The sequence below is a fragment of the Schistocerca gregaria genome, chromosome 7 (assembly GCF_023897955.1).
Source record: "Schistocerca gregaria isolate iqSchGreg1 chromosome 7, iqSchGreg1.2, whole genome shotgun sequence".
Taxonomy (NCBI): Eukaryota; Metazoa; Arthropoda; class Insecta; order Orthoptera; family Acrididae; genus Schistocerca; species Schistocerca gregaria.
This window is the reverse complement of record NC_064926.1, coordinates 223583893-223602724: the sequence shown is the minus strand read 5'-3', so window position 1 is coordinate 223602724 and position 18832 is coordinate 223583893. Positions and strand designations below refer to the sequence as shown.

General features: G+C 42.5%; 1 protein-coding gene across 1 annotated transcript in view; it reads right to left on the bottom strand.

Moving 5' to 3' along the window:
- Window positions 1–232: 232 nt before the first annotated feature.
- LOC126281860 (uncharacterized) overlaps window positions 233–18832 on the bottom strand; it is an 83745-nt gene continuing 65145 nt past the window's right edge. The window contains exons 7-8 of the mRNA XM_049981124.1: window positions 5144–5309; window positions 233–564 (exon numbers count right to left, since the gene is read on the bottom strand). Of these exons, the coding sequence (XP_049837081.1) occupies window positions 425–564; window positions 5144–5309 (306 nt within the window). The 3' untranslated portion in view covers window positions 233–424. The remainder of the gene's footprint in view (window positions 565–5143; window positions 5310–18832) is intronic.

Genomic DNA, 18832 nt, shown 5'->3' with positions numbered 1-18832 from the left:
CTTCGTTAGACTAACAAGTCAAATAATCTGATGGTGTGTGTACCGAAGGTCTTACAGAACGCACACCACAGTTCTAGACACATCATTCTTACTTGGAATTATCGGCATGTATCGGTTGCTTCCTTAATTCTTAAGACCAGTTCATATTATTAAACATTTTGTACCAATTTCCCATACTGGAGAACTTCCACCTGTTGCATGTTTGTGACGTGATTAATTCATTTTGACACAGTTCTTATTAAGGATGATTTGTTCACTTTATTACGCAGGTAATGTTACACCAGTTAACAAAGATGTAGATAGGATATGCAGTGAGTTGATGAGTAGCCTCCTCACATGTGGAAGGTGCTGCGTGTAGTACCCGCCCTTCTGTGGGACCGCAGCGATCCCCAGAAGACGGCAGCTGCTGTTCCTGGGAGAGTGGCTACACCTTTCCCATGGTTCTTTCAAGGAGAGCGCGCCGCAGCTGCCCCCTGCTGACCTTCCCCGTGGCGAGGCGAGGGATGGACTCCACCAGGAAGACGCCCCCATGCAAAAGCTTCTCCTCGCTGCCGCATGCTCTCTCTGAAACGCAGCAAATGGCTCTGAGCACTATCCGACTTAACTTCTGAGGTCATCAGTCGCCTAGAACTTAGAACTAATTAAACCTAACTAACCTAAGGACATCACACACTTCCATTCCCGAGGCAATTTTCGAACCTGCGACCGTAGCGGTCGCTCGGCTCCAGACTGTAGCGCCTAGAAGCGCACGGCCACTCCGGCCGGCTGAAACGCAGCAGGTGACGTGTTTTTACTTCACTGAGATAGGCAACGTGGGTTAATCTATGTTAAATAGATGTAGGACTGTAGCAAATACAGCATTGGTGGATCAGATGAAAACACTTTTTATATGATCGTAATGGTAGAAAGGCCCAGATAGTTGTAATTAAAGTGCAGCTGCTCAAGGAGGTCGAGTGTGGTCTGTAATTATCGTATGGCAGCGAAACTTGGTAGATATGCCAATGTCTTAATATGGAACAGATTTACGCTGGCAAAAAATTAGTTCCGATTTTGACCACCAGGTGCAAATCTGGCGGTGTACAACATGTAATCGACATCGCCGGTGCTCAAATTTAACAAACTGTATAAGCGACAGTTAGTAATAAAATGAAGACAAACCCTTTTTCAGTTGGTTTATCTTTTCTGCCCACGCCCCGTTCCTAATCCATTACATAAAGAAACATTGCTATAAGTCTTCAAAGAGCGAGATCTGCACTTGGTGGCAAAAATTGAATTGTTACTAAGTTTTATCCAGCGTTGTTTGAACTAAAAATGCACATAATTTTATAATCATTTAACAAAAATGTTCACATTGCAGAATAAATAAAAACGAAAACCCACTGATGATGGCACAGTGATGCCGAAACATGTTTGGGTACTGAGAAAAAACGGTGTTTTGCATAACTGGCGGACCTCACATCCAACAATGGAGCACTACTGAAACAACGCTCTTTGTTGAAGTTTGCCAGAAAAGCGACAGAGACAGATGAAACGCTGACATAAAATGTACACAGCAGAAGATGTCAGCCGTGAAGAGTCCACTGGTAGTTCAAATACTCTCGTGAGCGTCGTCATGATGAAGCACCATATTTGGTCCGAATGTCAACAACCTCATCGGCCTCTCTTTTTCGTATATTGCTAACTTTTTTTAGTATGGTGACCAACAGTCTGACTCTGTAAAGTTACTCAGGTTATATGTTTTGTTGCCGTCATTACGGCAAGCCGAATTCACGCGCTACGGTGCCCTGAGCAGGAGACCTAGCGGTATGTTGGAGGCTCGTCATGGTATTACAGGCATTGTTCCAGAGAACGTCTGCAGTGTATGCAACTAGTAGGCACGAGCTTGCAGATGTTGATGCAGCAGAATTGCTCCTTTCCAGAAAGCATTTGCTGTTGGGGAAGAAGAGCGGGAAAAATTGATTTCGTATGAGCATCTACATCTACATCTACATCCATACTACGCAAGCCACCTGACGGTGTGTGGCGGAGGGTACCCTGAGTACCTCTACCGGTTCTCCCTTCTATTCCAGTCTCGTATTGTACGTGGAAAGAAGGATTGTCGGTATGCTTCTGTGTGGGCTCTAATCTCTCTGATTTTATCCTCATGGTCTCTTCACGAGATATACGTAGGAGGGAGCAATATACTGCTTGACTCTTCGGTGAAGGTATGTTCTCGAAACTTTAACAAATGCCCGTACCGAGCTACTGAGCGTCTCTCCTGCAGAGTCTTCCACATCGTACTTGTCTTAGAATTTTGTGAAGGTCAAAGGGTTTGTGAAACTAACTACCTCAGTATATTTCTATATCTCACTGACATAATTTGAAGGATGAAACACCACACACAGAAAAATAGAATTTTTAACCAAACCATGAATTTTTCAGCCGGCCGGTGTGGCCGAGCGGTTCTAGGCGCTACAGTCTGGAACCGCGAGACCGCTACGGTCGCAGGTTCGAATCCTGCCTCGGGCATGGATGTGTGTGGTGTCCTTAGGTTAGTTAGGTTTAAGTAGTTCTTAGTTCTAGGGGACTGATGACCTGAGAAGTTAAGTCCCATAGTGCTCAGAGCCATCTGAACCATACATTTTTCAAATGAACGAACCGCGTTTGTCAAGGAAGCAAACTCAAAATTTTTTGTTCTGGTTCTAAGCCTTCACTGTTCCTCACGACTAAAGCTCCAGATCAGCAGGAACAAACAGTTATTTAGGCTCTTTGACGTTCCTATATCTTACAAACAGGTGAGTGGCAAAGGAAGAGATGCTCCTGATACCTGCGACCGTCGGTTTTCTAACAGGACCTACACTGAAGCGCAAAAGAAAATGGGATAGCCATGCGTGTTCAAATACAGAGACATGTAAACAGGCAGAATACGGCGTTGCGGTCGACAACGCCTATATAAGACAAGTGTCTGTCGCAGTTGTTAGATCGGTTACTGCTACTTCAATGGCAGGTCATAAAGATTTAAGTGAGTTTGAACGTAGTACAGTATTGTTGTCGGCGCACGAGCGGTGTAGCGATGAAGTCGGGATTTTTCCCATACAACCATTTCACAAGTGTACCATGAATTACGGGAATCCTGTAAAACATCAAACGTGCGACATCGCTGCGGCCGGAAAAGGATCATGCATGAACGGGACCAACGACGACTGAAGAGAATCGTTCAAAGCGACAGAAGTGCAACCCTTCCCCAAATTGCTGCAGATTTCAGTGCCGGACCATCACCAAGCGTCAGTCGGGATTTTTCCCATACAACCATTTCACAAGTGTATTTCGGGAATCCTGTAAAACATCAAATGTGCGACATCGCTGCGGCCGGAAAAGGATCATGCATGAACGGGACCAACGACGACTGAAGAGAATCGTTCAAAGCGACAGAAGTGGAACCCTTCCCCAAATTGCTGCAGATTTCAGTGCCTCACCATCACCAAGCGTCAGCGTGCGAACCATTCAACGAAACATCGTCGACGTGGACTTTCTGATCCGAAGGCCCGCTCGTGTAGCCTTGACTTGTGTACGCCTCGCCTCGACCCGTCAGCACCGACTTTAGACTGTTGACGACTGGAAACATGTTTCCTGGTCGGGCGAGTCTCGTTTCAAGTTGCATCGAGCGAATGGACGCGTACGGATACGGAGACAACCTCATGAATCGATGGACTGTGCATGTCAGAAGGGGACTGTTGTAGTTGGTTGAGGCTCTGTAATGGTGTGGGGCGTGTACAGTTGGATTGATATGGAACCTATGATACATGTAGTTACGTCTCCGACAGATGATACGTACGTAAGCACCCTGTCTGATCACGTGCATCCATTCATGTCACAGTGTATTCCGACGAACTTGAGCAATTCTAGAAGGGTTATGCGACACACCACACGTCCATAATTGCTCCAGGAACACTCTTCTGAGTCTAAACACTTCCGCTGGCCACCAAACTCCCCAGATATGAACATTATTGAGCATATCTGGGATGCCTTGCAACTTGCTGTTCAGAAGAGATGTCCACTCCCTCGTACTCTTACGGATTTATGGACAGCCCTGCAGGATTCGTGGTGTCAATTCCCTCCAGCACTACTTCAGTCATTAGTAGAGTCCGTTCCACATCGTGTTGCGGCATTTGTGCGTGCTCGCTGGGGCATTACAACTCCAACCAAAGATACGCATATAAAACTGACCGTAAGAAAACAATATTTTTTTATTTACCTGGAACTTCTACACTTTTGTACAGACCGCTTATATTTTCACAGTCAATAAAATTGCTATGGCGCTGTGACTACCTTGTAACGTGTTCAAAATTCCGACTTTTCGGGCAATATTGGCATTGGCCTTCGTCATGCTGTTTTTTTCTTCTTTTTTTTCTTCTAACTGCTAAACGTGTAAAGTTTGGTTGTTATTTTACTGGCTGAAGATTCTCTTGGGGATGAACAAGAGTTGTTAGACGTCCTTTATTTATGTTCGCATTATTTCTTTTTGTTGACGTTCTAAATTGCTGTTCGCTTTTTTGCTTGCCACTGGTGGAAACAGGCGAGTGGGAAACGGGTGTCAGTTGTGACGTAGTAGTGTTTACTTGCCCCTTAGTGCCAACTGAGGCGTGCCAGTAGTCTGTGTAGGTGCAGCCGCTGGTGTCTATCGCGCGCCTGTGTGTTGTTTCGCGTGAGCTTCGGTTCCGTAGCACTGTTAGTGCTGGCGACCAAGGCGCCCGAAGTCGGCACCCATCCTCTCTATTCATGTAGGTTGGTCGCTTGGCTGTTTCTATCGCCTTTCTAATCTTCCTTCTGAAGGTAAGAGGTTGTTTCCCCCATATTCGGGCTTCTCGAAATTCTATTTGTTATTATTTATTTCACAGCAAACTTACTTAATTTTAAACTTCATAAGGCTTATTATTTCATTCCTTACACTCCGCGAATCTAAGATAGCAGCTCACCTCCCCTCCCCCACCCCCGTCACACACACACACACACACACACACACACACATGCACACACACACACACACACACACACACACACACGCACATGCATACATATTTTCAGATATGCAAGGATGCAATAATTTTTCAGCAGCAGTGGATGTTAAATGCGTATTGTAAGTGATCCGAAGATGTGGCCTGACCTTTGACCAGTTGCTTCAGCTGCTCAGGAGTGACGGTGGCGCCCTGGGTCAGCACGACAAAGGCGGCTGGGTGCTCCTGGTCTTCATCGTGCGGTATGCCCACCACCACCGCCTCAGACACCTGCGGGTGTGCCAGCAGCCACGCCTCCATCTCTGACGGCGACACCTGAAAGACCAGAAACTTCTCTGTGCACCACCGCAAAATACATATTGTGTGCATTTCAAAAGAGTACACCGGGCGCTGTAGCCGAGCTGTTCTAGGCGCTTCAGTCCGGAACCGCGCAACTGCCTCGGGCATGGATGTGTGTGATGTCTTTAGGTCAGTTAGATTTAACTAGTTCTAAGTCCTAAGGGACTGATGACATCATATGTTAAGTCCCATAGTGCTCAGAGCCATTTGAGCCAAAATAATACTTGTGAGGTTAAGATGGAAAGCAAGTAAACAGTATGTAAGTAGGCTGTTTAGGTTTTTTTATTGGTAACGCCGCCGCCACGAAGCGCTCCTTATAAAAATCACTGGCTGTGCCGTGTGCAGTCTGTGGCTGGTTTGCATTGTTGTCTGCCATTGTAGTGTTGGGCAGCGGCAGCTGCATGCTAACAACGCGTAGCGTTGCGCAGTTGGAGGTGAGCCGCCAGCAGTAGTGGACGTGGGTAGAGAGATGGCGGAGTTTTGAAATTTGTAAGAATTAGTGTCATGAAGTGATATATATATTATGACTACTAAGGTAAATACATTGTTTGTTCTCTATTAAAATCTTTCATTTGCTAACTATATCTATCAGTAGTTAGTGCCTTCAGTAGTTTGAATCTTTTATTTAGCTGGCAGTAGTGGCGCTCGCTGTATTGCAGTAGCTTGAGTAACGAAGATTTTTGTGAGGTAAGTGATTTGTGAAACGTATAGGTTAATGTTAGTCAGGGCCATTCTTTCGTAGGGATTTTTGGAAGTCAGATTGCGTTGCGCTAAAAACTATTGTGTGTCAGTTTAAGCACAGTCTTGTAATAATTTTTCAAAGGGGACGTTTCAAGTAAATGTTGGTAGGCTTGGAGAAGGGTGGAGGGGGGGGGGGGCTGCGGGGGGGGGGGGGGGTATATTCGCCGCGCCCATGGCACTGGATAATTCACACATGCCTCCTATGTCGTGCCCAATGGCGAGCACCTCAGGGAGTGCAGTCTATGTAGTTTGGGTACAGGCTTGGCGAGCCGGATTCCTCTAGCTGGTGTCTGGTAATCACTGCCACTCCGCTCCAACCGTAAGCTCTGGTCATACTTTTGCGGCCACCCTGTGGTGAAGCAGCGAAACGACATGGTCGGAGAGAATAGTAGAAACATTTATTAAAAAACAAAAATCCTCAATCTGAAGGTGTGCTGCACGCCAGCGAGATGAATGGCAGCTGAGGCGGAACTGCCGTTAGTGAGCAGTTTCTGATGAGCCTACAGCCATTGAAAAAGCTTTAACCAGGCAAGCATGGCTTTTTCTGGGTGGACCTCTATTTCCGTAGCTTTTCATGGGACGACCAGGAAACATATATGACAGCATTTTGGGTAGTCTGTTCTGCATTATCAACACCCGAACCCGGAAGTAACCCCGTATAGCTAACCCACATTAGACGTCTGCCAATGTAAGACACGTCAGTAATTGTAACAGACCACACTCTGTGATAAATAATGCGTTCATTGTTATTTCTATATAAATCACTCGACGGATTTGCAGGATAACTGAACTCTATCAAAAGGCCACGTAATGGAACGCTCTAGGTCGTGACAGTGAAATGTATTGTACTAGAAGCAAATCATTTGTAGTGTATGTCGTCAACACTGTTTTGCACACAGCTTTAAATTGTTGCAAAGGGAGTTGGTACCTGCCGAAACATAACGGATACAGTTTGCAAAGAGCTGCAACAGTGTAATCAAGGTAAAGAATCGTATTATTGGAGTAAATCGTGAGATCAAGAAATACCATTTTTATTATGACTTCCCACTTATATAAGAAACACTAAAACTGCGCCAGGCGTTATTCGTCTTGAAGTTATGCCGTACATACTTAATCTAATGCGCTGTTTTAAGTGTTTACGCGTACGTCACTCCACCAAGGTATGCAAAAGTCACGCTACATGCGAACGGAGCAGTTCAGCGGGAGATAAAGGTTGCACAACGTATATTTTACTTTGAGGAGAATTTAATTCGCATAGGCACCAATGTTCATGAAGCCGTTCGCCTCAGTATTGAAGTAGGCGGTGTTGGCACTTATACAGTGACAGTTAACCAGAGCACAGCAATCAGCAACTGTAAACGTAGCTGCAAACCTGAGGCACTGTTTACGCCAACAGGTCATACTGTCAGGAAGAAAGATACGCCCCCACGGCAGACCGAAAAGGAGAAATAGAAGAATGTTGCTATTTAAATATCGTTACTGCCGTCCTCCAAATCCAAACTAGGGACGAAAACCAACGGAACAGAAAGACCAGATGCAAAATAGTCAGACCATGCGATGTTGGTCATTTCTGATGGCTCAAACGATGGCCACAGATCCGATGCCCCGAGTTGCGCAGCCTCCAAATTGTTTGAGACTAACTGGGAAAAGCTTGACTGTTCGCACTTGTCTGTCTGCCCTCAACTTTAGACATTCAAGCATCGCGGACTGTAGCTGCAGTTGTTTCACAATATACTAGCATATTTAGAGTCACGTAAGTGCTGTTTTGTTATCAATTAACTAGTCCACTTATCTATTTCATTATTCATTGTATTGTGAATTTTATTTTCCACCATTTCTATCAGGAAATAGGTAACACTTCGATATGACACCGATTGGCCATTGGTGTGATTACTAATATGTAATGCCCGTTGTTAGTTATTGTATGTGCGGAATCTGTAATCATTCAGAAAAGAAGTCAGAGATCTTTCAGACGAGTCACATAACACAGAGCAACTACCAAGTCCCTAAAATTCAGTCGATCCCCATCCTCTGTTGCGCCACTCCCAATACCAAAATTGCAAAATATTTGAGCTGGAGGAGGTGCGACCAGACTTACAGTTTCTTACTTTTTTCCAGTTACGGATCAATACTTTTTACAACAATAACCTGTCCTCGTCTGAAGATGGTCATCACACACAGAAATCAATTACTCGGAGTAAAAATATTGTGATCCGTAACTGGAATAAAAAGTAAATAAATCAGATAAGATAGTACGAACGTCGATGTCTGTCTCAGGGAATCAGTAAGTCCCTCAAGTAACCCACCGTCCGCTGCAAACTCCCTACCACGGAGGAACGTCAAGAGGAATGGCAAAGAAAAACTTCACTGCTAAGATTGCTGCTACTGCTGGAGCATGAATAGTTTCAGGACATACGTGGAGGAACTACGACTCATCGTCTAACGATGAATAATGTTTATTTCTCCAGGAGACACACTTTAATAAGTTATCTGGCGATTAAAAGCTATATGGCTGCACTCTCCACAAAAAGGGCGACTTTAGTGGCAAGAGAGCTAAATGTGAAGTGGCTATTTTCGTAAACAAGTGTCATCAAGAGGATTTCTGGGAGGGGTGGGAGGTGCACGTGGCTCGTGTAATCAGGAAGAGATGTCTCCAGGCTAACCCACGTGACACTGGCCATATTGTGGCGGCCTATTTTGCCATAGGTCTTCAGTCCAAAGACTGCTTTGATGCAGCGCATCACACTGCTTTATCCCTGTACAAGACTTTTCGTCTCCGAATAACTGCTACAAACAACATCCATTTTAATCTGCTTACTGTATTCGCCTCTTCGTCTCCCTCCCCAATTTTAACTCCACACGCCCCTCCATTATCAAACTGACAATACCTTGATGCATCAGGATGTATCGTATCAAACGATACCTTCTTTCAGTCAAGTTATGCCATAAATTTCTTTTCCGCCCATTTCTATTCATTACTTCTTCATTACTTTCGCCACCCACCCATCTAATCTTTAGTACTGTTCTGTAGCACCACATTTCAAAGGCTTCTATTCTCTTCTTGTATGAACCATTCATTGTCCACGTTCAAAGATACACTCCAGGCAATTGCCTTATGAAAAGACCTCGTAACAGTTATATTTAAATTCGTTCTTAACATATTTCTCTTCTTCGGAAACGCCTTTCTTGCCATTGCACGTTCACATTTTATACCCTCCCTATTTTTACCAACATTAGTTATTTCTCTGCCCAAACAACAAAATTCAACTACTATTTTAGTGCCCTCTTTCCTAATCTAATTTCTCCGGCATCATCTGACTTAATTAGATTACATTCAATTGCCGTTGTTTTACTTTTGATATTCATCTTATATCTTTCTTTCAAGGGACTGTCTATTACGATCAACTGCTCTCCCAGGTCTTTTGTGTCCTCTGACAGTTACAACGTCATCAACAAACCTCAAAGTTCTTATTTATTCTCCCTGAACTTTAATTTCTCCTCCAAATTTTTCATTCGTTTCCTTAATTGCTTGCTCAATGCAGAGACTGAATAACATTAGGTGCAGGCTGCAATCCGATTTCACTCCCTTCTCTTTCATGCCTTTTGACTCATATAACTGTCGTCTGGTTTCTGTAAAAGTTGCTGCTAACTTTTCGCTCCCTACATTTTACTCCTCCCACCTTCAGTATTTCAAATGGAATTATTACTTTGTTCTTGAAGTCTGCAGCTATGTCGTCTATCTCATACAACTTGCTCTCCAGATGAATTAGTTTTGTAATGGCTGGCTCTCCCAATCAGTAGTCCTGAGGCAACGTCGTCTACTGCAGGAGACTTGTTTCGACTCAAGACCTGTCTCTCATTTCATCTACATCTACCACCTCTTCCCTTTCAATATTATTGTATTCGAATTCATTTTATTTGTGTAGCCCTTTGTGAAGATAACACTATAAACACAAATATCTACGGAGGTGTGCTGAATACTAATGCATCCAAATTTTTTATTCTGTTCTCGACATCGGTTGAGGTGTTATATGTCATACATGTTATACGGTCGACTATCCTGCTTCGCTGACGCAAGTAACAAATCTCTGGCGCTAGAGAGCTCTAAATTATAGCGCGCAACGGTGCGGTGTTTAACGATAACTATGTCGGTGCGTGGGAGACCCTTAAGGACTGAAAGCCCATATTCGAAGAGTTCATCCACTCATGGCGCAGTCTCTCCTTCAACATCACAATGTCAGACCACACAAGAGCGCTGCGATATGTACTATAGTCCGAAGCCTTGGATTCACTGTAATCGATCATTCTCCATACAGTCCCGACTTGGCCCCATCCAGTTTTAATATGTATCTAAAACTTAGGTGTCTACTGCACTATCAAATTTTCTTTCACAAAGAAATGTGATCAAATTTTCTCTGACTATGATCTCTGACGTGGCACCAAAGGAACTATTAGAGTGTCATCAAATATTTCGTCAAAGTTCCTTTAGAATGGCCGACGAAAACTTATTACTTGCTCTGCAGCTTTGTGTACAGCAGTTCCATTGTCATATTTTGAAGGGGAACAGGAGACAAGGAAAAGGAAACGCACTTCGGTGAAGCCGTTGGTTTCACAGCGAGACAAGAAAGGCGTACAACAAAATCTGTAACGGGAGCTGCAAGACGAGGACGTAAAGTCGTATGAAAATTATGTGTGAGTGGACGAGAGTACAAATCGGTATGTGCTCAGGAGATGGCTCCTCATATTACGAAGCAGGACACACCTCAGAACTGCCATATCTGCAGCCGCAATACTTCGATTTCTTGCAACAGGAGAAAGCTACTCTAGTTTACAGCTTGGCGGAGTCGAGTGTTAATATCTGCAAATTATATCTCTGAACTTTGTTTACATTTTTATTACTTATAAGCTATTATCATCTCTGATGTTTTTCACATCTACAATGTTTTGAGTTTAATTAAACTTATAAACACATCATTTCTTGTCTTTTATAGCCATCTACCATAAACTATAACGGAAAGTATTCGAAGAGCGCAGTGCATATTGACGAAAATACTTGTAACACCGGAAACGGGGCAAAGCTATTTATAAAGCACTGAAGGAGGAACATCTTAAAGCGAATAACTGTTTAGTACACACTTTAACGTATTTTTATTTCAACAAAAGTTGTATGTTTTCTCCTTTAGATCCTTAAGGTTACATCTTCACGACTAGTGGACTCCGTAATATTTTCGTAGCTCTTCCTCCTTACTCTATTTTTGTATTCATGATGCCTCAAGTTATACAGTGTTTTAACTGTCTCGAATATTTCTATCAGTTTCGTTGTGGATGCGATGAACCATGTAAATTTCGAAAGCATGTTGATAAACATGCCTAAGCGGTTACATTTCTCCATGCAGCAAACAGAATACGAACGCTTTCTTAGATAAAATCTAAGTCGATGCGCTAAATTTTATCAAAGAAAATTTGACCAAGTCCTTACTTTGTCAAAGATCCGTATCACACAGTCAGATTTTATTTGACACAAAAACTTTATCAAAGAAAATTTGATAGTGTAATACCGGGCTTAAAGAACACCTTCGAGGACTTCACATTGATAAAGGTGAAGCGGTGCTCCATCAACGAAGTCAAACATTCCACTGTGAGTTCGTCGCCAAGTTGACAATGTTAAGAAATAAATATGTAAACATGAAGAATAAAGATGTTAGATGTTAATAACGTTTCTTTTATTTGGAAAGCTTTGAGTTTTCGCATAAAAAATTTGGAGGGATTACTTTTCAGCACACCCTTGAATGTATATTTAATAATATTTGTGTAAAAGGTAGTGCATCACAGTTTGTGTATCTCCTGTAACTGTCAGAGACTGTTTGGTTTTTATTTTGCTGTATTTACTGTTTTTTTTATTTAATACTGTTTGTTTATGTTAGAATCATGTCTGCATACTGAAAATATTTAATAAAATTTAATTGTGGATAATATTTTGAGAGAGCGAGAGTGTGAATTATCGATAGCTAGCGACTTTCGGTATAACAATGAATGGAAAGCAGTTATGGCGGATTGGTTGTTTAGCGGTGTGCGAAAATGGAAAGCGAGTTTACGACCGCGGTAATACAGCCTGTTCACGTTGTACTATGGACTGAAAAAATAGTCGACAAGGTGTATTTATATGTTACATGTGTTGGATTAATATTCCACTTAATGACGTAATGATATAAAGATTGCCACACGGAAATAGTGCAGTAACCCATTTATCATGGGGATGGTTTACAAAGCACTAATGCGACTTGCCGTGTTAAAATTCCAGTGTGACGATTTGTCTTTTATCGTGAACTGACGTAACGTGGAGAAATGTGAAAGTGGTGAAAGTGAAAAGAAATGTTTATCGAGTGAATTGATTTCAATATAGACCACATACTCCGAACTGTGTACCAGTGTCATTGTGCTTCTTACTGTGAACTAACTTATCGCGGGGTAATACGAAAGCAGTGAAGTTACGGTATGACTTTGGCGACTGAACTGATTTCAGTGTTGAGCACAATACTCCGAACTGCGTACTATATACAAAAACTACTTGGCTCAAACTGTGGTCACCTGTGCCTATACAGTCAGCGAAGTTAGTACACGTTACATTGTTTAGTACGGATTACATTCGTTTTGCATCATCGACTACAAACACTTACTCCAACCAGAAGATAATATGCATCTTTTATTGCATTTACATACTATCACTTTCTAGAGAAGCTGAAACAGCATTATTTACCAAGGATTACAATTACAGAGATTGTGTGCAGCTAACGTGCGACGACACTCGCCACATTTCAAAGCTAGCTAGGTTTCCTATAGGTGAACTTTATAATTGTTGGGTAACTCTCGTCTCGCTGTTATTTTTATAACGATTTGTAAAATAAAACATCAGTTAGTTTTGCTGAAATCGCAAGTATGCCTTCTTACTGTTACGCACTTCATATAACTCAGTAGCAAAACCACTGAAATAATTTTCTTCCAGCAATTTCAAGCACTAACATAAAACTGTAATCATTGTGTTACACTTTTTGCAGTAAGATTCTAATGCAATGATATCTATCTACGTTAAATTCTTTTAGCACTTGCATGCACGCATTACAGAATGTTCTTCATGTTCTATGATTTGTTTTATTATATTTAGATTGACATTAGCAGTATCTTTACGTGTTGCACTTTCTTTCGTATATTTGGTGAGGTTTTGTACTGTCTTACACAATGTTTCATTCAAAATATTAGTGAAATACACTCACAGTAAAGTGTCCTTCGTTATGCGAGATACTTCTGACTTGTCACAGCAGACTCCTGGAAATGGAAGAAAAAAACACATTGACACCGGTGTGTCAGACCCAACATACTTGCTCCGGACACTGCGAGAGGGCTGTACAAGCAATGATTATACGCACGGCACAGCGGACACACCAGGAACCGCGGTGTTGGCCGTCGAATGGCGCTAGCTGCGCAGCATTTGTGCACCGCCGCCGTCAGTGTCAGCCAGTTTGCCGTGGCATACGGAGCTCCATCGCAGTCTTTAACACTGGTAGCATGCCGCGACAGCGTGGACGTGAACCGTATGTGCAATTGACGGACTTTGAGCGAGGGCGTATAGTGGGCATGCGGGAAGTCGGGTGGACGTACCGCCGAATTGCTCAACACGTGGGGCGTGAGGTCTCCACAGTACATCGATGTTGTCGCCAGTGGTCGGCGGAAGGTGCACGTGCCCGTCGACCTGGGACCGGACCGCAGCGACGCACGGATGCACGCCAAGACCGTAGGATCCTACGCAGTGCTGTAGGGGACCACACCGCCACTTCCCAGCAAATTAGGGACACTGTTGCTCCTGGGGTATCGGCGAGGACCATTCGCAACCGTCTCCATGAAGCTGGGCTACGATCCCGCACACCGTTAGGCCGTCTTCCGCTCACGCCCCAACATCGTGCAGCCCGCCTCCAGTGGTGTCGCGACAGGCGTGAATGGAGGGACGAATGGAGACGTGTCGTCTTCAGCGATGCGAGTCGCTTCTGCCTTGGTGCCAATGATGGTCGTATGCGTGTTTGGCGCCGTGCAGGTGAGCGCCACAATCAGGACTGCATACGACCGAGGCACACAGGGCCAACACCCGGCATCATGGTGTGGGGAGCGATCTCCTACACTGGCCGTACACCTCTGGTTATCGTCGAGGGGACACTGAATAGTGCACGGTACATCTAAACCGTCATCGAACCCATCGTTCTACCATTCCTAGACCGGCAAGGGAACTTGCTGTTTCAACAGGACAATGCACGTCCGCATGTATCCCGTGCCACCCAATGTGCTCTAGAAGGTGTAAGTCAAGTACCCTGGCCAGCAATATCTCCGGATCTGTCCCCTATTGAGCATGTTTGGGACTGGATGAAGCGTCGTCTCACGCGGTCTGCACGTCCAGCACGAACGCTGGTCCAACTGAGGCGCCAGGTGGAAATGGCATGGCAAGCCGTTCCACAGTGCTACATCCAGCATCTCTACAATCGTATCCATGGGAGAATAGCAGCCTGCATTGCTGCGAAAGGTGGGTATACACTGTACTAGTGCCGACATTGTGCATGCTCTGTTGCCTGTGTGTATGTGCCTGTGGTTCTGTCAGTGTGATCATGTGATGTATCTGACCCCAGGAATGTGTCAATAAAGTTTCCCCTTCCTGGGACAATGAATTCACGGTGTTCTTATTTCCATTTCCAGGAGTGTATTTCTAATGGTAAAGCGTTATGGTTGAGGGAAAGCTGTAAACTTGATAGTTTTCCACTGAAAAAAACTTTGTTTACATTAAAGAACTTACTATATTTCAGTGTTCCAAAGCCATGAGAGAACTTGTTTTCTTGCGTTGATTATTCTACTACCAGTGACGCTTCTATCTGGTAAATTCTAGGAAGAATCAAATTATATTATTTTTTAGTTACTCGAGCAAAATAAGCCAGACATTTTACTCGTTTCATTAGTGAGCAATCATATTTCTTCCTCATATTATAACATTTTTCGACTGATCTCATTCATATTTTAACAGATGAATCCAAATTTTGTTAGATATTCTATATTTTCTACGAACGTGGTCATTACTGACAAGAAGATTAATTTAAAGGGTAATCCTAGTTTAGCTACAGCATCTGTACATTCCTTAGACTTTTCAGCTTTTCCTTCTTTGTTTGGTACTGTTTTTCCGTCTAACCTCTTGAAATTAATACTGGTACTTTTATTTTCTCCAAATTTCTAATTTTTCCCTAGGCCGTATCTATCGTTCCCTTACTTACACCTGCTTCTATACACTTTTTTATGTCCTTTAGCCATTCCTACATAGCCATTTTGTACTTTCCGTCAAACTCAATTTCCTAACGTCTGTAATTCCTTTTGTTTGCTTCATTTTCTGAATAATTATATTGTCTTCTCTCAACGTCGAAATTTAATATCACCTACTTTATCCAAAACTTTCTCGCTAGGCGTTGTCTATTTAGCACTTTGATCCTCTATTGCTTTCAGTATTTCATCTTCTTAAGCTATCCATTCGCCTTCTAGCCTATTTCATTCATCTGTTTCTGTCAATCGTTGCCTAATTTTCTCCTTGAAAATCTCAAAATCTCTGGTTCTTTCAGTGCATTCAGGCCCCGACCTTAACTTCCTTCCTTTTTGCAAATTCTTCAGTTTTCATCTATAGTCCATAACCAATAAATATACGGTCAGAGTGCACATCTGCTCCTGAATATGTTTTACAGCCGATCAGAAAAATATGCCTTATAACTATGTATAGTCATCTTCAGGTCTCTTCCATGGATTAGTTCGTCATTAATGATTCTTAAATCAAGTATTGGCGATGATTAAATTATGCTCTATGTAAAACACTACTTGGAGGCTTCCTGTTTTATTCTTTTCTCTGGGTCTATTTTTTCTTTCTCTTCCTGTTCGTATTATCGTATTTCCATCCTCTACCGCAATTAAGTTTTCATCTCGCTTAACTATGTGAATAATTTCTTTTATTTCATTATACCACATCCCTCTTTAGGAACCACCCATTTGTCTGGGTTCTCAACAGATACACCTGCGTTGTGGTTGCAGCTATGTACAGCTACCTTTGTCGGTGAGGCGCGCAAGCCATCTCACCTCAGCAGAAGCTTCACATAATGTTCCGTTGCTCTGTATGCTGCCACTTCGATGTTGAGTCAAAGAGTCATGCAACTGTAGGAGTAGCAGTAGCTAACACTGAGGGACAACAAACTACAGTCAGTGGGGCCAACTATCTGTCTGTGGCATAACTCATATAGGTCACTGCGATGTGATGAAGTAAACCTGACTTCCATCTCCGAATAGGTTACAGTCCAGTAACACATGGCTTCATACTCTAGCAACAAGAAGACACCACCCCTTCTTCCCTTCCCCCAGTCTTGTGGTGCATAAATTACTGTACAACGTATATGATTAGTATAAAACAGCCAACCGGTTGCAAAAAAATTTGTTGAAATTGGCTGTTTTATGCTTATCGTATTCTTGTATGGTTGCTGTTTCACAACCATGTTTAAAATTGTATACAACGTATTTTAATTGAGCGCATTTTATAGTGTAGACAGAGGGCAGAAACAAATTTAGATAGAGATCTGCCCTCATTTTTACCTGATGAGAAGATGAGGGTGCTTAAGCTTTTAAAATTTTGAGTATTGTGTGGACTCCGGAGTAAGCTCGTAGACTGGAGATTTTAGTCTGCTGTGGAGCATCTAGCTCATCATTTTTATGATCAGCCAAACTCAGTGTGTTATATTATCGTAGTTTCATTCTTCCAATGCTTATTTTCTTTTTGTTGTAAATTTTAGAATTGACAAAATGAATGATTTTCGTGCAACATTTTCTAAATGGGAAGGGGGCAAGTTTTCCATTTTAACTGTAGCTGAAGTTTTAGTATACTGCCTCTTACAGAATTTTGGTTCTAGTATTGTGCACCCAAATCACATTATCCTCATCACACGGAAACAGACCTTCCTCTTCCGCCCTGTGGTTGTCTATATTGGCCTTGGAAAAATACAGGTTGTTTAAAAAAGGATATAGGTATTTCGAATGCATATATTTATTAAATTTTAAAATATACGAATATTAAACTCTACACACGTATTTACGAACCTCTCAAGTTCAGATTACAGATTTTCAATATGTCCTCCATCTGCGGCACGAACAATATTAATTACATCGATATTCAAATTTCTCCCCTCCTAGGGCAAGCATGTCCTTAGTCACAGATGTTATGGCAATACGGATCTGATTCTTCAACTCTTCCAGGTTCTGTGGGAATGGTGGTACATAAACGTTGTCTTTAACGAAACCCCAAACGAAGGAGTCAGAGGGTGTCAAATCCGGTGACCGTGGAGCCCAGCTGTAACATGCTAAGTCGCCAGCTCCTTGACGACCAATCCAACGTTTCGGTAGAGTTTCGTTCAGATATTCAAGCTCTTGGCGACTCCAGTGAGGGGGTGTCCCGTGAAATTGTCTTCGTGCTTATCCCAGCTGAGATATGCACGACGAGTTCATTTTAAGGTACTACTTTGGAAAGAAGTTTGAATTCGTGAGATATTTTCTTCAGGAACAGGAGGGCGCCCAGGACTCTTTCCTTTACATTCACATTCTGTATCTAGAAACTGTCGATACCATCTGCGAATGTTCCATCCATTCGGAAGATCAGTTTGTACCCCTACCTAAAACGTCTTTGCATTGTAATCACAGAATTGAACTTAGCAAACTCGAGAACACAAAATGATTTCTGCTGCGCAGTAGCCGTTTTAAACAGATGACGGTTACCAAGCAAAACAGAAGACAACTGACATCTAGTGGCTATTAATATAAACTAGACTATGTATTTGTTTCTCGAATAGCAGAGCCGAGGCGCAGCGATCGATAGTTTGGACAAAATAATACTTTCTAATGCCTAAATTCTTTTTGAAACACACTGTATTGCTCGTCTACTAGAGCTCACTGTCAGCATTGAGTTTCGTTGTTTGCCATTTAAGGTGTCCCGTTTGCTCTTATTTTTTATCTAGTGGAACTTGGGCACATGCATGCTGACTAAACGTTTTCTGAAAGCAATTGTCAGCATCCCTTAAGTAATTTATGAAATGCATCACACGCACGTCTACATACTTCCTTTATTATTATTGTTGATTTCGCTTAACAATAACCATAACAGTATCTTCATACGGCACAAAAAACCATGAAACAATCCGAAATTCGAATACAATCAATTATTAAGGGTGGTATAACTTAATATATTATTTACACATTATGTCATATAAAATTATACGTAAATAATACGCATGCAGACGTCGCATCCTTATTGCATGCAAGAAACAAACGGAAAACTTATGCTTTTGCGATGTTTTGAATAAATAAAATAATGCTTTATCCTAACAAAAAGAACTCGCTGCTGTACTTGCAGGCCCAATATGAGTTTTGATAAACTGCTTATACAACACTAAGTGATACAATCTGCACACAAATGAAAAATCGTTGCCAACCTTATTCCGGAAGTATCATTAAGCTGAAGAGATGGGGCAATATGTTTACGTCACTTGAACTTCATCATGTCAGTAACAGCTGTAGTTCCATATAACAGCATCCATGAACATATTTTCAGAAAAGGTGCGTAATATTTTGTTCCAGCGCGTGTATCAATGCGTTCCTAACTCGCTGCCTCTTTCATCTTCTGAGGGTCGAACTGCTTTCACAATTTGATC